At 39.7% G+C, this 25,740-nt stretch overlaps 1 protein-coding gene across 4 annotated transcripts in view; it reads right to left on the minus strand.

The window, feature by feature from the left end:
- The window catches only part of SNX13 (sorting nexin 13), a 156,721-nt gene that overhangs the window by 110,884 nt on the left and 20,097 nt on the right, over positions 1-25,740 (minus strand). For 3 of the 4 annotated variants that reach the window (XM_034760567.1, XM_034760566.1, XM_034760569.1), the window contains exon 2: positions 8,414-8,526. The exons of the other annotated variant lie outside the window; for it this stretch is intronic. In XM_034760567.1, the coding sequence (XP_034616458.1) occupies positions 8,414-8,526 (113 nt within the window). The remainder of the gene's footprint in view (positions 1-8,413; positions 8,527-25,740) is intronic. 4 annotated transcript variants of the gene reach the window in all.

Raw genomic sequence — 25,740 nt, forward strand, 5'->3', positions numbered from 1 at the left:
AGGGGGTAGGATCCTAGGGGGCCAGTTAGGATGTGGGGAAGGTCTCAGGAGGAGGCAGTCAGGGGACAAGAGGCAGGGAGGCTTAGGGAGGGGGTGGAGTCCTGGGGGGCAGTCAGGGGACAAGGAGTGGGGGGGAGGGTTGGGGATTCTGAGGGGGCAGGAAGTGGGAGGGAGTGGAAGGGGCAGGGGCGGGGCTAGGACAGGACGGGGGCAGGGCTAGGACAGGGGCGGGGCTCCTCCCGTCCTCTTTTTTGATTGTTGAAATATGGTAACCCTATGATACAAGGGATGGGAGGCAGTACACATAGCTTGATTTATAGATCCCAGGTGGAGTTAGCAGCACTGGCAGTTAGAACGTATCTTTTTACTCCCAAAGAAAGCATATTTGATATGGAAGTCATTGAGGGCCAATAAAAAAAAAAAAAAAAAACTGAGCTCTACAGTGTCTTGCTTTCTGCACGCAGAGATAGTTTCAGAGAACTGTACTTTACAGCCACTGTCAATGACAATTAGCATAATTAACAGTTGAAATATCTTTCTTAGCACCTTCCCAAATTTGTCTTAAAACAATTTCACAAAAATAAATTTCACAGCATAACTGAAATGGTAACTATATAAACAGACAACTTTTGCCAATCATGATTAATCAGTTATCCATCATCAATCCTCTCTCCAAAAAGCAAATTTGCAGATATTAATTTTAAAGCAACATTTTATACAAGAAGGGAACCAACTAGTTTTTTTTAAAAGATGATGCATATAAGGTTTTATGCATGATAAACAAGTTTTAATGTCAAAAATAACCAATTTCTCTGTTATACTGTATGAAAAGAGAATCAAAATTAACAGTTTTCCATGCATGGAAGTAACAGACAAAATACATACATTATAGCTCTGTTTCAAATCTGTTAGAAAATCCAAGAGGACACATTAAAGTAAGCTACTAAGATCATATGACTACCATGATATTTTCAAACTGAAAAAAGTGTTAATACCATTTTATAATTAAAAATATCCTCTGAACAACTTATGTTATTATAAATAATAATTTTTAAACCCAGAAATACTACATGTTTTAGCAGGGTAGATTAATTTAAATCAAAGTAATTTTAATCATGATTTAAATCAGCAAGTAGAAAACCTTGATTTAATAATTGATTTTAATCTTGTTTTTCATTGTACTTTAATTATTTTCCTAAAGAAAAATTGGCTTCTCACTGGCTAGTATAAATTGGTATTACTTTTTGTTAACCGAGATGATCCACTATATATTAACTCATTTATTTAAGCAATTATAGCAGCTTGATTTACACTTATTCAAATCCTTAATTTTTACTTTTTTTATTACGATAGAAATGTTGAATGATGCATTTATCAATCTTTTATTTGTAATTGTATCAAGCTGCATTTGGATGGAAATTGGAATTCAATTAAAACGTAAAAAATACAGCATTTTAACATAAGTTTTATCAATTAAATCTACCATAACTGTACTGGGATACATAAGGGAGAAAAAAGTTAAATGCAAAGCATTTTTTGTATTTAAAACTAACCGATTTATTAAAACAAGGGAAGTATTTAGTAAATCGAACTGACTGTTTCTGGTCGCCATGTCCTTCAAGATATTAAAACTAGTAGATATCATTTCTCACAAAGTTTTTATTCATACATTAGAAGAGGAAAACAAACTTTTCTATTTTTTCTATTCCAAACAGTTACTCAACTTTGAATGAACCTGTAACTGAACTAGGTGAATAAACTGAAATGAAGACCATGTGTTCTCTATGCACCCGCAGAAGAGGAAACTGTTGTCAAAAACTGGTTAGCACTTCAAGAAACTCTGGTTCCATGTGCTTAGCCACTGAATTCTACCAGTTCAGTGGCCTGCCTTTCTTTAAAAACTTTAGCAGCAAATATAGATTGCTTGAATATTTCTGAATTTACAGGCACCTAAGGATAATTATAAACTTTTGTAATGGAATTTTGAGATCCTCACAGATGAAAGCTGCTATATACACAGAGAGTAATAACCACTCCTCTTGTTTATTTTTTTATACTGATCTTCAGGTAAATTTGGTGTTTCTTTTTCTCAGAAGTTAAGGCACTGCTTTAGAGAATTTGGCCCTACCTACTGTACCAGGAGGATGCAGTAGACTGTAGTTACTCATCCAAACATACTCTTATCACTCATTTCTAGAAGTTAAGATCATATATATAGCTAAAATCTCAAACTTCAGGAAAATGAGATAAAGAATTGGAAAGAAATCATGTCTTTACACCTACAATGAAGTGTTGAATAAACCTACTAGGTGCACACCGATGTGCGTTCTTAGCTTTTTCTGATGTATCAAGTATTGGCAACTGCCTGTGGCAGTCAAAATGTCATACTACGAAGACCACTGGCCTGATCCAATAAGACAACTCCTATGTGACTAAGTTGAATGCGCTTCCCAGTTAAAAACTTCAAGCATGAGAGAGGCATGTGGGTAACAGACTGGAAAATAAGGATTATGAAAGAGCATTTATACCACAAACTCATCCATTCCACAGCAGTTTGAAGCTTAACAGCAAAGGTAGAGGTTCACATGCCCACTTAGCTGGGGACAGCAAATGGTGTCCAAAAGTGCGCATATTGTGTTACTAGAGATGCAGAGTGATAATTTCAGCCTTTTATCAATATGAAGCAGCCACCTTTTTATATAAGTTAAAAAGAACACTAACTGATGCACTGTAAAAAGTAACGTTTGCTTCAACTCCTTAACCGACAGCATAGAAGACACACTGATGAATACAAAGGGGGAGACCCTATGGTTTGTTTACACTCAAAAGTATTAGAGAGTTGTAACACTGTCATAAAGGCAACTGTTTAAAACAGAACAGTGATGGGAGCTGAAGTTCTCATCCATCTAGCTCCAGATTTGTCTGGACTATTCTCTCTCAAGGAATTATAGCCCTAAAGGTGATAGCAACAAATTAAGACTATTTAAGGATCAAAAGCAGCTTCAGCATCATTCCCAATTTGGGCTGCATCTAAAAACGTAGGCGAACAGTTGTAATTTAAGATCCTAGCAACAAAAAGGGACACACTGATAAGATATTGATAGGTAGGCATAACGGGCCAGAAGATATTTCCTGCAGCCACAAAATAAGAGTCAGATGGTCTAAGCACGTGAGCAAAAGAAATCCAAGATGTTACCTTCAAAGCCTATTCTCTACGGCTACACAATTAAAATTCAATTCCAGCAAATAACTGCCATTTTGCCTAGCACCACTTAGGATCCAAAGGAAAAAAAACTGATGAAAGATGTTACTCCTGGGGAAATTCTGCACCAAAAAATTAAAATTTGTGTGCACAATATTTTAAAATTCTGCAAAATTCTGCATATTTTGTCAAAATAACATAACATAATCACACCAATTTCAATTATTTTGGTAATTTATTTCAACATACCTGTCAGCAAGCATGTCTGTAACAACACAGACAACAAAAAAGATTCAGGAAATGTTTTTTGACAAATAGATTCCTTACTAGGCATATTAATATAGAACTTATAGAGTATTAATTTATATAAACTACAATACAGAAATGTATTTCCTGCACCCCTCAGAAGCAGTCCAAAGGCTTAAGGGAGTCAGGGGTAATGGAGGAACTGTATGAGAGGGAAGTAAATTGCTGGGAAGGAGCCTGGGCGTGAACTAGGAGGGCTGTTGGGTTTGGGTGGCAGAAGTATGGGACAGGTTTTATTTGGGGGGTGAAGAGGCATTGTTAGGGAGCTGGGGAGCCTCCTGCATGCAGATCCTGGCTGACCTCTGCCTTTCCCATTCAGGCACCTCTGCACATATCCCCATATCGCCCTGCACTCCCACTCTCTTATCCCCATGTGGCCCTGCACCTCCAACTCCCATTCAGCCGCTGGCTCAATATGGTCACTAGCTCATATGCCCCGTCCCCAGTCTGTCATTTCTTCACTAGCCCTTCTGAAGCCCAGTCTGTGACTCCCCAGCAACCCCGTGTGCCCCGCTCAGTTCATTCCCCCCCATATCCTGTGCCTCCTCACCTAAATCTGAGAAAGGCACCTCTGCCCCCTCCCTCTCCGCAGCTGGATGCTCCAGCCCCTGAGCCAGCTGCTCTCTCTTCTGGCACCACACCAGCCCCTGGTGGGCGAAAGGTTTAATTACAGCATGCCCCCTCTCATGTCTTCCCTTTACCTGCCTGTCAGAATCAATTATTCTGCTGGGGGGGTGTGGGGGGGGGGGAGGAGAATATGCAGGGACATTAATTCTGTGTTTGTGCAGTGACACAATTCCCCCAGGAGTAAAAATGTTCACATGTTGTTCAAAGAAAGGGGAGGTGGTAGAATTAGGGTCCAGCACACAGGTCAAAGCAGTTATCAATACTTGAAGTAGAGGCAAAAAATATTTCATGGAAACTGAGATGTTCTATGGTTTTAGGTTATATAACTTGCACAAATGATACCAATATTTTGCCTCTTGCTTCTGGAAATGCCAAATTCCCTAATGTGATAGCTTACCTGATCCTGAATTGATGAAGAGATGTACTACAAAAAAAACACCTAAATATTTGTAAATCAGTCTCCAAATAAAAAAAATAAATATCAAGCAGAAAAGGATTTTAGACTTCAGACTTATAGCTATGCATACGTATAAAAATAAGAGTTCCAATATCATTCCACACATGTGCTGAAGAACAATGGTTGTAAGTTTACTATAGCATACTAAAATAAAATAAAATGTGCAGTTAGATAGCATATATCTATCACATTTAAAAGGAAACTATTTCCATATGATTTAACAAAGCATTTTTGTTTAACTAGCATATACAATGAAGAAATAGACAAAGATTGATACTGTTCTGGTATCAACATTAATGGGACATGAATACATAAAATAAATAATAGTACTGCTTAAATATATAGACTTTGAAATACTGGTGAGGAAAAAACGATACAAATTGGTAAGACTGTGCATGCCAAATAGGAAAACACACAGATATAAATATACAGGTATCAAGCAAAGATCCATACCCAAAACTGTTGAGTGCTATGTGTTTTGTTCAGGATGATAAAGATGAATTGGGTGTAGGGAGACCTCCCAAAGTATTAAGGTTTGTTTCTTTCTGGTATGAAGGTAGATATGCTACACAGCATATTATTTAATTGCTAAGTAGAGACAAGTAATTTACCTTAAACATCAGCTTAAAACTTTGTTTGCTTTAATGAATCATGACAAGTACTTACATACCTTTGTATCAGAGGAAGAGTATTTGGAATTTTACTTAATTTGGATCAGATTAACATGACAGATCAATTAGTGAAGAAAATGCAGACAGGAACAATTCAGATACAACCTAGCTTCACCTTTTCCATACACATAGCTCTGTTCCTCACACATTGATACAGTTTAGATTAAGCAAGTATCATGCTCCTGAAAAGATTAAAAGCACTAAGTAGTGATAGGTAGGAAGGAAGGCAGGAAACCTCATGCACATTAAATTCAAAGTAATAACATTCCACTTGAGATTTAACATCTACCAACATCAATAAATAAGTAACAGGAGGATGGCTGGAAAATCTGCTATAACGGTATAGAGTATATTACCATAAAATTAAATTATCTTAAGGCGGATATTGATGAGGCTTGGTGAAATGGACAAGATGTAGCATCCAAGCTACCTACAATAATGAGTAATCAAAGATGGTAAATTGACTACGTGAGGAGTTGTCTTTGGTTCCTCAGTCTGATAGGTTTGACAAGCCAAGCAATTCAGCCTGGGAGCTGAAACTGAACACAAACTAGAGATTAGTGCAGTTTCCAATAGAATTTATGGAAATTTCTTAGACTACATTGTTATAAGGAAGTGGTAATAAATGAAAGAACTCTTAACGTGCTGCAAGTAGATTTTTTAAAAGAACTAGTTTGCACATTTTGTGCTCAACTTATCAGTGGTAAGGGGGAAGCTGGCACATACATGATTTCAAACGTTCAAAGACAAAGTTGTCAAAAGCAAAAACATGCTACCTCAAAATATTGATAAATTACTCAAGTGAAGGAGCCATACAGTACTTTATGTGTTTTCCTGTGGGCCAGTACTTCTTACTCATTGGATCAACATCCTTAATATTGATAAGACAATAGGTTTAAGATATTGACCGCATCGTACCTTTAAGGGGGTGGATGTTGTCAAGCTGACCAAAGGAAAGGGAACAGTGCTCTACAGGGGGCGGGGGAGGAGAGAGGTCAGAAGCTGCTGCAAGAGTGGGGAATGGGTCAGCGTAGCCACGCTGACTCATCCCCTCGGACCGGAAGAGTTGAAAAGAGGCAAGCCCATGCGGAAGAAGCCCTTTTCCACAGAGCAGGTGAGGCAGCACTCCCCCTCCATCCCCCTTAGGTGGCAATATACCAGAACCTACTGTGGGCATTACTCTAGCCACCCCTTTTTAAGGGGGCTGGGGAGGAATTTTTCTCTCACCACCAGATTGGCCTTGGGGGGGAGTGGTTCACCTGCCCAACAGCAGGTTCAGGGAGGGCTTTGCTGATGTGAGGCATGAAGGGAGTTAGGCTATATGTCACAACTTATTATATAAGCATGGAGTGAATGTTCAGTGCAGGTACTCCATAGGAAAGGTATACAATGAGTGGATAAATGACTTGGTAAAGGACTTAAAAAGGAGGCGCTGGATACAGGAACGGAATGGGGGGAGATTTGGGGCTCCTATGAATGGTTCGGCAGGGAGCCAACCCTCCTTCCTTATAGCCTACCTTAACTTTTGTATGGGGGAGGGGATGGTAAGATCCCAGCAATGGGTTGGCTGGGGGACCTGGATGGAAAAGAGGGGCGGGCTGGCAGAAGCCCCTCAGGTACACTTTTATCTGCCAGTTTGTCCCAGATATCTAATAGTAGAGTTGAGGCGTCATTAAAACCATATCAAGTGTCTCCTGTCCTCCTTTCAGTATAGCTGGACAAAAGAACTTTTCAGATCATCTGACGCATTGAGCAGTGAACCCATAACAAAACTTAAAAATATTAGCTTTTTTACATCAGCGCTCAACTGGAAGTACCAATAAAAAATACCCTAGCCATACATGTCTAAAATCCCACTCCTTCTAGGGAAGTGTTTGCTGGGAATAATTCAGTTTTAACCAGGTTGTACAACTCCATAAAACTGACCCTTATGGGCTCTCAGAGAGTCTAGACTCCAAAATGGTTATGAGAAATACTGTGCCCTACTTTTAACTACTCTAGCCACTAAGCACCCTCTTGGAAGCTACTACACCTGTCAATATAACCTACTGGCATAGCATCCTGCAGAGAGATTACTAGAGTTGATAATATGCTAAACAGACTAAAACTCAATACATACTGAAGGCCAAAAAATATATAGCACTAATGCAACATCTTAAATTGAAAAAGGAAGGGGGAATTGCCTGGCTATTTATAATAGATAAGGTTTCTCCCACAACACGTATTATGTAGTTAAGATATACATTAACAACAAATAATATAATTTTGGTTTACATACAAGTATAGAAATAAAAACAAATTGCATTAATCACACGCTGTAGTGCCGCTATAATACTGGAGCTAAACACAACTAAAATATCACCTGCTCTTTCCTCAGACAAAATTACACCCTCATGCCATCTCTTTGGATATGCAGCTGAAAGTGTGGTTGCCAAGGAAGACTGGCATTCAAACAGTTAACTAGCATATACATAAAAAAACAGGGAAATGGGGTTTTGATAAGGAAAATGGACAAAGTACAGTTACCTCCTGGTTCTTGGCCAAGTAATCAGTACAGTAATTGAAGGCAATGATCAACTGAAGATAGTAAAGTCAGTCATTGCATGCCTATTTATTTTCAGTTTATTGCTAAAATGTAAGAAATCAATATGACAAGTCATGAGTCAGGAAAAAAAATGGTTACTGCTCAAACTTGGGTGGAGATATTGAAATAAGCACCATTCAGTGGATAATAAAGTTCTGTTGGAAATAAAACAAATTTCCCTTCTTATTTCATAGTAGTTTGTACAGAAATTTTCAAGAAGGGAAATAAATATTACCTTGTCTGATTAATTTTTACTTAACATGTAAAATACTGTAATAAAGTAAATAAGAAAGCAGCAAGCCGAGGATAATTTTAATTTTCTTCACTTATTTATTAAGAGAAGTAGGATACTTTTTGCATTAGCCAAAGAAAAAATGCTAGATCAAAGAAATGTACTCTGCAGTGAACACATGAAGCATCTGAGAAAACGTAGGATATGCTTCATGTCTTGATAGCTTCCTATTGGTGTACTTCTACCCTTTTTCTCTGTTTTAGTTCTCGTGTTCTTTTTTAATGGTAAATTAAACTTACAAAATACACTATAATCCACAGTAGAGTATACTTACCCACCCACAAAGCAGAGGATATAAAACGCAAAGTAAAATATAGCAAAGGGTCCAAAAGTTACTAGAAAGAGCACAACACCAAGGCTTCCCCATCCCCATATGGAAAGACTGGTCTGAAATAAAAAACAGAACAGGAATAATTAATGTAATATTTGTACATTTTGGAGAATTTTTAGTAAATTAAATTTAATATATTTGTAATGTCTTAAAAGATATCATAATGATTGCCCATTTTGATTTAGTTTGAGTTTTCGTTTTATTTTACATAAAGAGAAGAGGTTCCAAAGTATCAGAAAGGATGTTTTTATCATTGAATATATTTGGGCTAACAATCCCATTTAAGCAACAATCAGATTGCACAATTCTTTCAGCTACTAATTCTCCCTTCCATGCAAAAATTAAATATTACACGTCCTTCCCTCCTTTACATACTGTCACCCCTACTCTAGTTATGCATTTGTGCACTTCTCTTCCTTGGGTCCTCTTATTGTCATGTAACTTTCTACTTCTTCCGCCTCTGTTACAGTCTTTACACCTCTTTTGATGCATCTCAGACTTTCTGGAGAAGGGAAGTGTGATGGTTCTCTGGTAACCCAGGACTGTGAGTCACTCCCTGCCTCCAGCAAGAGGAAGCCTTGGCCATGGTAGCTGGATATTAGCCACTCATGCTCTCGCCTCCAGGCTATGCCACCTCTGTCTTCTTGCAGATTAAAAATAGGTGCACTCCAGTCCCTGAGTCTCTTTGGAGTGTTCTTCTGTGATCTCCAGCCCAACACTGGCTACTCAGAAATCCCAGATCCTCCTACCACAAAGGAGCAGTGTACACCAGTTTTTTCCTTAAATCACTGCTTCTGTAAAATCACACAGCACTTGTGAGCACTTATAATAAAACAAGAGTGGGTTTATTTAAGAAAGAATGGCGAGTTAATTGGAAACAAGAGAGTTCAGTGGAAACAAATGGTCATAATACAAAACCGAATAATAAAATGCAAACCTGGATTTACATTTATTAATAGTTAATTTTCCCATCTAATAAAGTGAGCCCTTCCCCCCCCCCCCCCCACCGCCTTCCCCAGAGACACGCATAAAGTTCTCTCTGTTGCAGAGCTGGCTTGCTTCACAGGAACCAGGATCCAAACTCATGAGAAAAAAACCCTTGTGACACCCTGGCACCCCAATAATCACCACTGTCATGTAATTAGGATATGTTTTGTACGAAGTATGCCTTGTGAGGTATCATTCTAAAAGTCTTGAACTGCTAGACAATAATATCTCACTGGATTGTATATGCTATCATTGTATGTGAAGTTATGAAGTTTGGCTGTGTATGTGTTACTGAAATATGTTGTGAGGTTGAAAAACACCCACAAGGAGCCTTTCAGGTACAACAGTAAAAAGGCCAAACAATGTTAATAGCTCATTGAGAAAATATACACAAGCACAAGGATTACCCCAGGAACTTTGTACAATAGAAACCTCTCAGAGATAGCACTACACAATGGGAACTTTGTCTGACCCAGGTCACAGCAAAAGAGCTTTCCAGCAACTGGGAAGAAGATATAAAAGAGGGACAATCACATCATGATGGCACCTCACTTTCCCTACAACACACCTGGAAACACCTGAGGGACAAAGACTGAACTGTGGGAAGTGATGGTCCCAAGCTAGAGGGATTTTTAGCCAGTGTATGAAAACCTGGGAAAGCCAAGGCAACTTGTCCCTAAAGAATCTGCCAGCTTGTTTACCACTCAAGGTGAGAATTTGCTAATTCATATCCTACCCATTTAGTGTGTTAAGATGAGTTTATGGTTTTATTTACTCTCTGTTATAATAAGGCTGCGAGTTTGTCATGGAGGTCACGGATTCTGTGACTTCCCGTGACCTCCGTGACTTCTGCAGCGGCCAGAGTGCCTGGTTCAGGGGCAGCTCAGGCAACCTCTGTGCCAGGCGCACCAGCTGCTGCTGGGGCAGTCTCGGCCCAGTGTGCCCCTGAACTCCCTGCAGAGGAGTTTGGGTGTGGGAGGGGGTTGGGGCACGGCACAGTGGTGCTTACCTGGTGGCTCCCCAGAAGCGGCGACATCTTCCTTGCTCAGCTGCTAGGCAGACACATGGGCAGGCAGCTCTACGTCCTGCCTCTACCCAGAGCACTGGCTTTGAAGCTCCCATTGGCCTATGGAGCTCCCACTGCCAATGGGAGCTGCAGGGGCAGTGCCTGAAGGCGGAGGCAGCATGCACAGCTGCCTGGCCACTCCTCCGCCTATCAGCTAAGTGAGGGGAATGTCACCGCTTCCGGGAAGCCCCCCAGGTAAGTGCCACCCAGAGCCCACCTCACCCCATCCCTGAACCCCCTGCCCCCTCCCACACCATAACAATCATAACAATGATAGTTATGAAACATCACAAGTTACGAGCTTTCTGTAGATACTTTATGGATACATATTTCGCAAAATATGTTTAGCTGAGTAAGTTTGTGAGGTCTGAGGTGCGAGTCTTTTGCCAAGGAGTCTGTGTCACAATAAGTATATGCTCAGGTCACACAATAACCATCTTTCCACTTGTGCACTACCTTCTATAGCCAATAAGTGCTGCTCCTTCATTTAGACAGAAGGAATTATACTAAACTAGAGACCAATACAAAATGGCCCAGGATGAAGCCTCCCTGCCCAGAACAGGGAAGGAGGTACAGCGGGAGGTCTCTGTGGAGAAGTGGGGGTGCAGGGGGGAAGGAGAGACAGTTGGGGGTTTGGCACAACTCTGCATCACTGTTGCATGGTGACATGTGGAACTCTTATGTAGAGTCCTGCAAATCTGTTAATATCTGCAGATATCTGCAGCTAATCTAAGTGGATCGGATGTGGATACAAATTTTTGTATCCGCACAAGATTCTACAAACTGTACTACACTAGTCATGACTTTTTCAATGCTGCAACATGGCCTATGAACACAGTTAAAGCATAGTTCAGTCCAGTCTATAGCCGAATATGGAAAGCATGCTTTAACCTGATCCCAAGCATGAAATAAATTAATACAGGCAAGAATTTAGAGGCCTTCCAAGAGTTCTGCAATACTGAAGGGTTCTCAAATTTTTTCTTGGTGTGGACTACATCTCAGCATGTGTGTAATTTACCACCTCTCCTACTAGTTATTAAATAACATCCCTGTGGGAATTGCAGCAATTGCTTATGTGGAAGAATAATATTAAGTATTTAATGTACTTGTCTTCTAATGTGGTTTGACAGTTGTAAAACAAAAGGAGATCCAGCACTATGTTGTCAGCCAGCTCTCCTTGGAAAGTGATGAAAAGTCTACCTTTAATTCTTATTCTCTGAAAGGAGTGATTAGAATATTCAGAGCTTACACACTTTGGCTTCGACTTTATGCATGGAAGTCAGAAAGCTCACTTTCTAGAAAGGTATTTAGACCCTTAGGATAGTCAAAAGCCATATGAACCAAGGGAACAGATATAATAAAGTGGCCTCTGTGCCTTTCTGGGGGGAAAAATAAAACATTTTCACCTCTCAGATTGAGACACACCTACTCACCCAGAAATATATCCTATCATAAGATATGAAGAATTATATGTGATTCTAAATCCTATTGGAATGTTAAAAGTGAAGTTCTGCTTTCCTATTGGTTAAAATTACTTGTTTCTTCCCAAGAGAGAGGCTAGTCCCCTAAATAAGTGCCCCAATATCCATAGTAAAATGCAGTCATTTGCAGAGGGGAGAGCAGGGGGAGCTCAAGAGTTGGAAGACATTTTTCCTTCTAACATCAGAGATTTTTATATATAAATATTAATTAAAACATGAATACAATTCAAAATCTAGTAGCTGAAAATTGAAACCGCTAGAGATTTTTTTTGGCTGTGAACTGCTTTGACCTTACTAAATGAAGTTATCCTTGTCACAGAAAACGACAAGCTATTTTATCGCTCATTCTCCCCTTGACTCTTCGGACCATACACACATCTTTTTATCATGAAAAATGAACAATTCCAGCTCCCAGTCAGATCAACTTGAAACATAACTTTTTTATAGTTATTAATCTACAATTTCAAAACCACTTCTTTTTCCGATGTTTTCTAATGAAAAAACATTCTTCAATTCTTCTGCAGTTCTCACCTTGCAGCATGTCTTGTGTCAGGAGACTAGAATCTTTTACAAAAGCTTAAATTCTGCAGAAAATAACAAATACCAAAGATCTCTGCCACCCTAAAAGTTGGCATTTCTAGTGGCAAGCTCCTGTGTGCACCATAGCAAGGTGGACCCAAATTTTATATCACAGAAGCAGCAGTCTGGAAATTTTGCAACAGCTTCATTTAATTAAAAATAGAGGTTTGTTAATTTCTTCCTGTATTACTTTCACTTATATTAAATTCTCTTTTACACTGTCATCATATTTCAATACACCTCATATTTTTGCATGGAAGTTGCGACGTTTTGGAATTGGGGCCTTTGGCAGACTAACAGAGTTTGGGATTGTGGGATAAAAACACTGGCCAATATTCTCAACTTTAGTCACCTACAGACTTGAGCATTTGGTTGCCTCTTCTACTCATTATTTCTGTACAGATTATTCCTGTATATCTTCCTGTACATGTTTTCACTGGTATCATCATCATATTTCACAAAAATATGACAGTTCAAATTTTGAAGAACAGAACAGTTCTGTGACAAGAAATAGATTTCCTGGCCACATAATACATAGGGCACTGATGGTAACTAATCATGGAATCTTCTTCTAGCCAAATCACTTCAAGATGTAACTGTTTTCTCTTTGGGCAAAACATTATGGCCTAGCAGCAAAGTGATAAATAAATGTCTTAAAAATAAGAGCACAAAAACAAAAGTTTCCATTACACAATATGACAAAACAAGGGTCCTCCAATTCTAAGTACTCCTCAAGTTTACAGAAAAGGAAATTTATTCACTGTGCCCTCAAAAGCGTGCTAGGTGCCATAACTAGAAAACAGACATGGCCCCTACTCCAAATAGTTTACAGTCTAAGCAACAACAAGAGAGGGCAAGGAAAGACACGACAGATGGAAGTCAGGGTATATGGGGACCAAAATTTATAAATACAAAAATCACACTAGATTTTCCCTATAATTTTTGAAGTCATACAGAATGCTTATACTAAGGCTTTATTAAATGTGTATCGCAAGATCTAATCTTAGAAGTCTGAGGGAAAACTTCACATTGAGAAGATAAGAGATTTTCTCTATAATTATCAAATACACCTCCCTCAAAACTTTCTGGGTAGCCAGAACAGCGAACTTCTCTACCCCATACCATTTTTGGTAATTTAGCGTACAGCTGCAAAGAGAGTCAAATCTCATTAGGCATTTTAATCAGCTTTCTTAAGACTAAAATTTAACTGACCCAATTGTATAGCTCTCTCACTACTTGGTACCACTGTATTAATTTAAGCTGAGATATTCACCCAAATTCTTCTATACTTTATGAAATGGTACATAATCCTATTGTTTTCTAGCTACTCAAAAAAGCTAATCTTTAGAAAGGTATTATTTAGGCTTCTTGATAATGGAATTTCCAAGAACAATTTTAGACAAAGTTTGCAGCAATTAAGACTCACAGCTACATCTTTTTTTAAAAAATTTATATATTAGCTACTGAAATTTTAAGAGTTAATGCAGGGGTGGCCAACCTGTGGCTCCGGAGCCAATTGAGGCTCTTCAGAAGTTAATATGCGACTCCGTTGATAGGCACCGACTCTGGGCCGGAGCTACAGTCACCAACTTTCCAATGTGCCAGGGGGTGCTTACTGCTCAACCCCTGGCTCTGCCACAGGCCCTGCCCCCACTTCACCCCTTCCCGCCCCCTCTCCTCAGCCTGCAGTGCCCTCGCTCCTCCCTACCCTCCACAGAGCCTCCTGCACACCACAAAACAGTTGATCGGGAGATGCGGGAAGGAGGAGGGAGGAGCTGATCGGAGGGGCTGCAGATGGGTGGAAGGCCCTGGGAGGGAGCTGCTGATGTATTACTGTGGCTCTTTGGCAATGTATATTGATAAATTCTGGCTCCTTCTCAGATTCAGGTTGGCCACCCCAGAGTTAATGCAAGGAAAGTCCATAATTCTACTGGGCTAGCATAAGGAGTCACACTCCAGGAAAATTTACCACAAACACATAATACTAGCTTAGTAGAAAATGCTGTAAAACTATTTACTTTAGCGTAAGCAGCTAATATTCCAATGTCAATATTTTCCAACTCACACTCAAATGCTGAAGATGAACATTTCTGCTAATGTTACTATAAATAATCAAAGTAATTTACAACTCTGCAGATTTTTTCAAATATTTCCAGTTCTACTATATTTAGTTTTAAAGAGAAAATTATTCATTCTAGAGGGACCTGTGAACAGATTCCCTGAGGAAAGGAGGGTATGCTTTGGTTGTTAGGTGGAGGCATTTCTTTAGGAGTCTTGGGGTACATCTACACTGCAAAAACCCTGCAGCAGCAAATCTCAGAGCCCAGGTAAACTGACTTGGGCTCATGATACAGGGCTAAAAATAACAGTGTAGACATTCCCATCAAGGCTGGAACCCAGGATTCCCCTCTCACCAGGTCTCAGAGCCTGGACTCTAGTCCAAATGGGAACATTTACACTGCTATTATTAGCTCCATAGCATTAGCCCAAGTCATTTGACCCAGGCTTTAAGACTCGCTGCTGCAGGGTGTGGTTTTGTTTTTTGGGGGGTTTTTTTGGTTTTGCTGTGTAGACATATCCTCAATCTCAATAAGAGAGAATTTTTGCTGTACCTTTTTTGTAGACATGTATCTCCTATAGAAAGCTACTTAGACTCCAGCATATAATTTAGGCCTCAATCCCACAAAGACTCTAACACTCTTCATTTGAGTTCAGTGGGATTACTCACTTGCTTAATAATAAGCACGCAAGTGAGGTTGTGGGATTGAAACCTAAATTATGAAAAAAAGTCATGAAAAAAGTCATAGCTCAGCTACGGAAAGGGGGTTTCCATAAACATTATTTCTGCCACATAGCTCAAAGTTACACATAATTCTGTATTGTTCTATAGTTTCTTCTTTTTCTGGGTCCCAATTTAAGAACATAGCATGATCCAGCTCTCCAGGGAAGGAAGATGGGTCAGTTTTGCAATTATAGATAAGTAATTCCTTTCTAAAGTACAGAAGACATACACATCCTGCCACTGGCTCCATCAGCAATTTGTAAGGGAGGGGAAACAATAAATTGTTTTTCCCCCTATTTCCCTCACCTCCACATAGTGAATAAGCTAAATAAGGGTAAAGTTGCTATAGACATGAGAAGGGACGGGCCAGGTTAATGGTTGCCATGGACAGGACTGATAGGACAGGGCTGTTTAGAGGCACTCCTTGACAGTTCAGCTCTGTCTCCTGGTCAGATTACTCCATGTTTCTTTTTCAAGGACAAGAATGCTGACTGGTACTACTTTCTCCTAGTATGAAACTAAGATGCTCACTGAGAAGTTAGTGGGTAGGGAGGGCTATGCTTTTTACACTGGGTAGCCAGCCTAGAAGAAGGAAAGCATTTGATATATAGGTTCAAGTCTCATGAAACTGATTAAGTTGGGGTTGTGCCCACTTCCCTTTTTGAGAATAATAGCAGAGCTTGTTTATGGATTCCCTCTTGCCCATGAAAGGCTTGTATGGTTTGCATCCTGCCTGGGGTGTCATTTAGGTGGAAAAAGATTCCAATTTCTGACCAGGAAGATGTGGCCTTCTCTCTTGCTACCATGATTCATTCCTTTGTCTCCACACAACTGGATTGCTGCAATGCACTCTATTGGGAGCTACATCTTAAATTCATTTGGAAACTAAGACTGGGATGGTGCATTCTCTACCATTTGTTAAGCAAGGTCTTTCACCATGAACTTGTTATTAAAAAGGGCACCGTAATTTGCATTGGCTGTCTGCAGGTTTCCAGGTGGAATTTAAGTTGATGGTTATGGCCTATGGTATAAGCTCATAATGGCCTTGGGCACACCTTCTTAAGAGACTATCTTTTCCTGTGCCAGAATGACACAGTTAAACCAGCAGAGGTACGCAAGTCAGACTCCCTTAATATAAAGGGAAGAAGACGCTAGCATGATGGACCCATAAATTCAGAATCTGCTCCAAAACAGCCCATATTTGTTGATTTTCGTAGCATAATGCAAAATACACCTTTTTACATCGTGTTTTGGGTAGGGAGTTTTGCAGTGTTGCTTAAGACAATATTTAGCAGATGTAATGTCTCAATTTTCCACTGCTAAGTTTAGTTATTGCTTTACACAGAGTTTGCTCCTGGATTCATCTTTAAGTTTTAAAAAATTTGGAAGGGCAATGGGCACCTAGGATAAAGTGCCTTTTTATTGTTTTGTTCTCATAAAAGCAGAATAAAATACTCACATTAAGACCTTGTTCCATACCACTGCAAAGTGGTAGACTTAATTTCTCAGAAATCTCCAAATAGCTAGGATAGGGAGTCTGCCATATTCAAAATGAGCCAAGCAGTTAACAATGTTGCCACCTCACAAATAATGTGATTTTGGACCCTACTGCAACTGGTCTTGGGAAGACTGCAAAAGTTTCAGCCTTCACATTATTTCATGACACTCAGCTGGAACAGTTTCATGCTTTTATATCCCGATCCCCACAGACAACTTTCACAGGAGCATAGATATATTAGCTATGTTGCCTAGCTACTAACACCACACTCTACTCTTAGACCCAAGTAAAAAAGACCAAGAATCCTGACACCCAGAGTGTCAGGATCCTGACACGGGCAGTTGGGACCAAGAGTCAAAGCAGGGTGAAACCTAAGGCCAAGCGTAGCAGAAAAGTTTGTAGTCATGTTCCAACCTGGGATCGATACCAAGGATCGGAGTCCAAGTTAGAAACCGAGGTCCAAATCAAACTTAGGTCAGAGCCCAGAGTTCAAGAGCAGAAAGCAGGAATGGATATGGCAACTACAGGACACTTACGCTGTTGACTAGACTCTTCCTGGAACACCCTTTGGGTTTATATAGGGCGGGGAGCCAATCAGGAGCCATGAGGTTACTTACTGTCTGTCAGACCCCTTGAGGAGGAACTTCCCGTAGACTGTGTCCACAGCAGGTCGTGGGTAATGGAGCAAGAGTTGGCTACTGCTGCTGATGGATGGCAGAGTAGAGGTGTTTGTTGCAGGCTCGAGTTTGAGACTCACAATGCCTTACACCAGAGGTGGACAAACTATGGCCCGCAGGCTCCTCCTGCCCAGCCCCTGAGCTCCTGGCCCAGGAGGCTAGCCCCCGGCCCCTCCTCCACTGTTCCCCACGCCCCACAGCCTCAGCTCACTGCGCCACCAGCGCATCGCTCTGGGTGGCGGGGCCGTGATCTCCTGGGACAGCGCAACTGCAGAGCCCGGCCTGGGTGGTCAAGGGGCGGGGGTCTGGATAGTGGGCAGGGCAGTCAGAGGGTGGCGAACAGGGGTTGAATGGGGGCAGGGAGCAGTCAGGGGCAAGGGCTCTGGGGGCAGTCAGGGGACAGGGAGAAAGGGAGGTTTGATGGGGCAGAGGTCAGGGGGGCAGTCAGGGGACAGGGAGAAAGGGAGGTTTGATGGGGCAGAGGTCGGGGGCAGTCAGGGAACTGGGGGGTTGGATGGGGCAGGAGATCGGGGGGGCGTAGGGGGGCAAGAAGCAGGGGGTGTTGGATAGAGGGCAGGGCCAGGCTATGCCTGGCTGTTTGGGGAGGCACAGCCTGCCCTCCATACAATTTTCGAAACCCAATGTGGCCCTCAGGCCAAAAAGTTTGCTCGCCCCTGCCTTACACAGAGTGTACTGCTGTGTCACAAATACAGCTGAGTGAATAATTAATTTTTTGGTTTTGTAGCTGAACCAAAAAAAAAATCCAAAAAAGAATCCAGCTCATTTTGAACAGACTCTTGAACTTTTTTTTTTTGACTGAAACTAAATGCATTTTTCAGTGTATTTACTATTTGCCAAAAAAATTGTTGCAATTTAACCCACTGGCAAAACATGTCTCCTTGTTAAGCTCTAGTCCACATAAAGACCAGTAGTATGCTTACTTCCACATCAGCTAAAAGAGTAACTGTTGGAAAGAGGTTTGTGCTGTGGATCTGACAGCTCGGTGTTCAAACTCTGCTGACCATCCACCACGTGGGAGTGGGAAAAATATACATATCATATAAAAAGTTAATGTAAAAACCCCACAGTAGTTGCTGGAATTATTTCATATGGCAAAACGTATTTAGTAATTAAATTGAATGTTGTGATACTACTCATATTACTGTTGTATTTTTACTGTTTGTGTTTTAGTTAATTGGAGCTATCCTTTTAAGAATGGATTATTCTAGAGCGTATTTGAGATGCAAAGCACTGTGAGAGACATTTTGCCTATGTCCAGAGAATGGAAGATTCTGCGTTTGTAAGCTCCAAGAAGTTCAGATTGTGATTTAATAAACTTGCTTTTCTAAACAGCAAGTCTCAAAGATGTAACAGTAATGCTTATGAGGGACTGGATGCCTCTATGTATTACTAATGAGGATCCTGCAACAGGGACCAAAAATCACATTTTGTAATCGATAAATTTGTGACAGTTGACAAGACTAGCTGTCTCCTACATGTTGGGGGTGAGTAGAAGGAATTTAAAAAAAATAATCAAACCAAAAACATGATTTAAAGCCTTTTAAAAGCGTTTTGTGATTTTTGAGGGATCTGACTTTTTTTTTTAATCTTTTGTTGTTGGCAATACTGAGTTAAAGTTTCTTTTGCTACAGTAAGTCAGTGGAGAGTGATGGGCATGAGGATTAGGATGCAAGTAATGAACAAGCGATCAAGGATTGCAGGACAAATATAAGATTGAATCAAAGGTCAGGGGCTTGAGGGACAGGACGTGGGGGGAAAAGAAAAAAACTACACAAATCGTGGACTTATTTCAGTTATTTGCTTGTATGATGGCATCCCTTCCCCATCTGTTATATGTCTAAAACACCCAGCACATGTTTGGGCATTATAAAACAATTTTTTTAACACACAAAATGGCAGCTATCAAAATTTTGAAATATTACTAACGTCCATGTTTCTGTGACCGTTCCATACTCTTGCATTGCCAAAGGGAGAGTAGGCAACTAGGTGCCCATACAGCAGTTTGAGATGGCCATCTTCATACTAAAATAGGAAATGAGGAAGTGAAACTACTTACAAGGAAAGAACTGTCAGATGTACAGGGAAAGGGGAAAAGAAAATCCCTGATATTGTCATTTTAATAATATAGGCATTACTTATAATAAAGAGTAAAAAAAAAAAAATCTTTCTGCCAGAAGCATGAGTTTTGTTGACAGCATCTCTAAGTTGCTGTTTTTTTAATAAAGGGAAACAAAAATCTAAAGGAAGTTGGCATAAAGACTCAGTTCCAGAATCATTTACCTGAACTACAAGACTTCAAGAATGGGTTACTCCCACAATATTACAGTTGTGGTAACCCAAGACTTGTCCTGCCACCAACAAGAAACAGACTGATTCACATAGATAGTTCTCCTTTCCGTGCAGTGGAGTTGTGAGAGAAAGTGCAGGAAGGACGTATCTACTCACTACAAAGTGGTGGCAGCAAGGGTGTTTCTTTGAAACACCTATATGACGATCATTTATTTTGTATAATCAGCTCTATTATAATATTTAAATTAAATTCCATTTAGACAATAGTTTTATTTAGTGTAGTTTATGAGTAGCTACTATAGAGCAATTACAAAACTATTCAGTTTACACAAAGAATTATCAAATCAGTATATTAGTTTTTAAATAAGAAATACAGTGCTAAATTTTGCTTAATATATTTAGCATCACTGCTGGAGTGATAGAAAACAGTCAATGGATGGGTAAATTATAGCATATACAGTAGGTATCAGACACTGTATGATAACTAACCTATACACTTGAGTTTGGAATTAAATATTTAAACACATCTGCCTTTTAAGTTTTATTTTCCAGTTCTGAGAGCAATTGAAATTTGTTCATGTATACATATATCTTTATATAATTAGGGTAGAGGTCATTTTAGTGATTAAGACAATTATTTTGGGATTCAAACTACGGTACTTCAACTAGCATGACAACTAGAATCTGGAATGCTGTAGGTGGAACTAGAACTCTGATTCACACAGCATATAACTTTAATAAAAAACAGTGAGGCACAACAATCATAACACAAGAAATAAACTGCTGAAGTCTTTACACCTAGATGATTTAAGATCTTGCCAACAAAATGAAAATGATGTCAGGTGGAGCTTTGCAAAGTCACAGCTCTGCAAATTACTTATTCCCATCTTCCTAATAGCATAGAGAGGGTAGTCACTATGCTAATCTGTAGTAATATAACACAACTATCAAGATTTAACAGTTTGTCTTTTTAAAAGTCACTTCTGTGATCCATTCTCATCCTAAGAAGCTATAAAGCTATGAAAAATTACAGCAAGGCATGAACAATAACCCAATTCTCTCGTTACATTTTTCATATTGCAAAGGAAACTGGGGGGTGGGGTTGGGGGGAGGCCTGGTCTACACTGGGGGGCGAGGGGGGGGAAGAGAATCAATCTAAGTTACTCAACTTCAGCTACGTGAATAACATAGCTGAAGTCAACATACTTAGATTGACTTACCGTAGTGTCTTCACTGCGGTGAGTCGACTGCTGCCACTCCCCCGTTGACTCTGCCTGCGCCTCTCGCCGAGCTGGAGTACAGGAGTCAACAGGCTCAGGGATCGATTTATCGTATCTAGACTAGACGTGATAAATCGATCCCTGCTGGATCGATCGCTGCCCAACGATCTGGCCAGTAGTGAAGACATACCCGAAGTGACATCAGGTAAAGGAGACACAATTAATTCCCTTTGATCTTTCAAGTTACAATCATTTTAGGTGTTACAACAGTAGGAAAAGTGTTTCAGATAGTAATGGCACGGATTTGACTGTGTCCCTTTAAACACTGATTTTTTCAGTAGAAGTATCAAGATTATAAAATAAATTAGACCCATCTATTTTCACAGATCCTTTTAAATCCATTATAATCTGACAAGAGACTAAAAGTAGTGAAATTGGGTTCTATGTTTACTATCCTAATAGCTTTAGATGGCAAGCTCTTCAGGACAAAGAATGTCTCTTTTCTGTTACGAAAGGATCTAACACATTGGTGGGTAGTATCAAAAATATTAAATAATTTCCATATCAATTTTATTAGCTTGTAGGAAAAAAACTCCCTCTCCTCTTTTATTAGGTCAATTCTACCTAGGATCTAAGAGTCAAACTTTGTTCTGACACATACATCATCCTCAGTAAGAGAAACTATGTAAAAATGGCACCTTTTCACTTAAAGCAACTATTCCTTGCATATGGAGGATAAGTATTTTGATCCATATTAACTTTATTTTCTAATAAATAAGATATTTATTGATATTAGCACTGCAGAACCAACAGTATGGGAAAGAGATCTTGGATTTTGTTATGCCTTATATCAGCAGAATAGTTATTCATGTTCCAATTGAAAAAAATCTCTTTTCTGATCACAAACTGCACTATGTCCCTGATTCAGGAAAACATCCTTATTTACAAAAGAGCTTGAAGATATGCCAAATCCCACTGAAAACAATGGGATATAAGCATATGTTCAAAGTTAAGCACTTGCCCAAATGCTTCCCTGAATTTGAGCATAGAAGACCAACTCGTAACCCATTCAAAAATGGTATTTTCCAGTTTCATAGCACCGGTTGTTAAAAAACTAACCTAAATGTAAAAAGGTTGGATAAAAAAAACCTGACAATTTTTTTAAAAATCTTTTTTTTTTTAAATTCAAATTAAATTTTTGATTGTCATTTAAATTATGTTTTTCTTTTCAAATATAGATTCATTTAAAACGAAACCTGATTTTAGTACAAAATATGTTAAGGCTTAAACTTATTATAATCTCTTAAAACATTTACATAAAAAAATAAATATGCTGACTTCATGCGCCTCTATCAAAAACTGAATTAGAGAGGCTACTTTTCTAGATAAAGAAAGCCACCTAACTTTTGAAGTCAAGCTTTATAAATATGGCACAACAGGTCATGTATTGTATTAAGGACATGATCCTGTGGGAAATCCAGGGGCTGTGCTACTGATTCCGTGACCTCCATGACTTCTGCAGGAGCCCTGTGCAGCTGGCCCAGGAGCCGCCTTAGAAGCTCGAGAAATCCCCCGGGTCAGTTACACTGGCTACTGCTGGGGCAGTCTCAGGATCCCCCCCAGCCCCCAGCAGCAGGAGTTTAGGGGGATGGGGGGCTCAGGGCTTGGGCAACTACTTACCTGGGGGGGGGGCACTCCTCTCCTTCAGCTCCCCTAGCTCCACCTGCTGCCTCTGCCAGCAGCCAAGCACCGCTTCCGCAGCTCCCATTGGCTGCAGTTCTCAGCCAATGGGAGCTGCAGAACTGGGGCTTCGGGCAGAGCAGAGGCAGCACATGGAGCTAGGGCCTCCGCTTCCCAGGAGCTAGGTATGGAGCCCGCCCCAGCACCCGTGGCGCGCCCCAAGTCTCCCCCCCCCCCCCATTTTAGTCAGGGTTATTTTTAGTAAAAATAAATCATGGGCCTGTGAATTTTGTTTACTGCCAGTGACCTGTCCATGACTTTTACTAAAAATACCTGTGACTAAAATGTAGCCTTAGTCATGACAGACATTGGGGCCCAGTCTCTGACTCCAGGAGACACCATCATGTATCTCATCTGGGTAGTCTCATATTCCTACTTTGCATCGTTTCCCTACCTGAGCTCTGATCATCCCAAATGATGAATATTTTTGATTCCACCCAGCATGGAAATGTAAACGCCAACTCATGGAAAAACACCGATCTGCCCTGTAACTATAAGCACTTGCTTCTGGACGGTTCTGGGCACTTAAGGAAATGGCCTTGCTTTGTCTCCTTGCAGAGATACAAACAAACAGAAACCCATTAATTTCTCAACTGCCTCCCCTCTCTGTCTCTAAACAAATAAAATACTGCAGTGCAAAAGGCATGAGAATTACACAAGCAGAAGTCTTGGACTGCTGTTAGCTTTTTTGTTTTTCTGGAGGTGAGGTTAGGTGGGAGTTATATAATAAGGGAGAAAGAGCAGAGTGTGAAACCAGAAATGAGCAACACTGGTGTCAAAGCAGGACACTGTAGGAAAACTGGCCTATTCTTCAGAGTCCAACCTTTAGTGTTGATTTCAACACCTGGGAACTGGTGGGAAAAAACTGCCATGGCTGCAGGTCATAAAAAAGATCCAATCTGGGATATTTTCAAGAAATTCATGTACCTCTGGGTAAAAAGGGAATGTGTCCCAAATTTAACCAGTGCAACAAAGAGATGCAAACCTGGTTGTCAGAATGAAACAATATTATGAAAAATGCTCTTTAGAAGGCAATAACTTTGAAGATGATGATGATGATGTGTCTGAACAATCTGGATCAACTGGTTAGTAAACTTATTTTTACTATTATTGCTGGATTTCTGAAATTATTTTTTATTGCTTAATACACCGTTCCCTCAACATAACGCGAGCCGATAGAACACGAATTCGGATATAACGTGGTAAAGCAGTGCTCCGGGGGGACAGGGCTGCGCACTCCGGTGGATCAAAGCAAGTTCAATATAATGCGGTTTCACCTATAACGCAATCAGATTTTTTGGCTCCCGAGGACAGCGTTATATCGAGGTACAGGTGTATAATCAAACATGCTAGTTGAAGACTTCCTGTTTAAAAATAAAGCGTTATTAGCTATTTATGAATTGTAACATTTTTTAAAAGGTTTTTTTTCCCCCCAAGCTGTTTGGTATGTTGCTAAAGATCAGGTTTAAAATAGATTTAGATAACCTTCATGATTTATTATTTTCCCTATAAAACTGAGTTTAGCAGTAAAAGTTATAACAAACTGAACAAAAATTCAAGTTTCAAGCACTTAGCTTTGTCACACAAAATGCTGCAAATGTAGCAAAGATAAGAAGAAATCTAGAAGAAGGTAACGAAGGGAACCTGAAACTAATAACAAACGGTTGCAGTGCTCATTTAGCCAAAGGATTACGTACAACTCCAAAAATAAAGGGAAAATCTTGTTGAAATTGGAAAATACTTTAACAACCACTTTGCTTCAGCTTCACTGAAGAGAACAGGAAGAAACTAATTCTCCCAAAGATGTATAATGGAATTCAGTGGTTGACTGTTTTGATTTGTTTATTAAAAAGTGGCCTATTCTGATGACAATTTGTGAAGAAATCATGACAAAATATATGAAACTGTCAAAGCCAAAGTAGTCAACATTGGATCAAGAAAAATGCAGAAGATATGGTGAATATACTAAAATCTATTTCCATATACTTGGACAAACTGCAGAAAGTTTGCTGCTACAGTATTTTTGATAAAATTTGGAAAGAACTTCAAGAGACATTCCAAGGAATACCCAACAATAAAGTTAAATTAAAGGTGGTAAAGAAGCAGGTGGATCAAGTACTATACTGCACCTTACTTTCATGCCAATATTCTCAACGCAAAGTACCAAGGTAGATGCTTAGCAGCTGAAGATGCTGCTGTTGCACATGAGCATCTAATAATCACCATTCAACCATGCTAATTATAACAACTCTCAGGGCTGGAAATGAACCATTCAAGAGGAACATGTTTGCTGATGTTTTAAAAGAAAGTCATACCACCTAACTGGTGGAAGTCACTAGCTAAGCACCTGGAACCAGAGTTTGTTGAAGTACTAAACCAGCTTTTGAAAGCAGTAACCTCTTCTGTAGACACAGAAGGAATATTTTTTTCATTTGAACTAATTCACTCAATGTTGAGAAATCAACTGGGTGTTGAAAAAGCAGGAATACTTGTCTCTCCCTTCCAATCTGGGAATAAAAATGCAAAGGGAGGGGATGAGTTCTACTAGTTTTCAAAGACTGAAGGACAGCCTAAGTAACTTAGGTGACAGTCTCATTTTCAAAAGACTTTGGCAAGTAGGGACTTAAGCTCCAGTCACTTTCACGTAGGCATATTTTAAAGTTTTCCCAGGCTGACCTGAAATCAGTTTAATTCGCTGTCTACAATTTTTCACGTTGTTTAATAAATATTTAGTTATAAATGAGAAACACGTTTTGATCAGTATATATGTATATATATATATATATATCCAAAACGTTTAAGGTTGTTTTGTTTAATAAAAATAAATTTTGCATGCTATTGTATGCATTTAATTCAATACCAGTTACCATCCTAATGCAGCTTGACACAAATCATGAGCAAAATTTAATTAATAAGTAAGCAATATATCA

The sequence above is a fragment of the Trachemys scripta genome, chromosome 2 (assembly GCF_013100865.1).
Source record: "Trachemys scripta elegans isolate TJP31775 chromosome 2, CAS_Tse_1.0, whole genome shotgun sequence".
Lineage (NCBI taxonomy): Eukaryota > Metazoa > Chordata > Testudines > Emydidae > Trachemys > Trachemys scripta.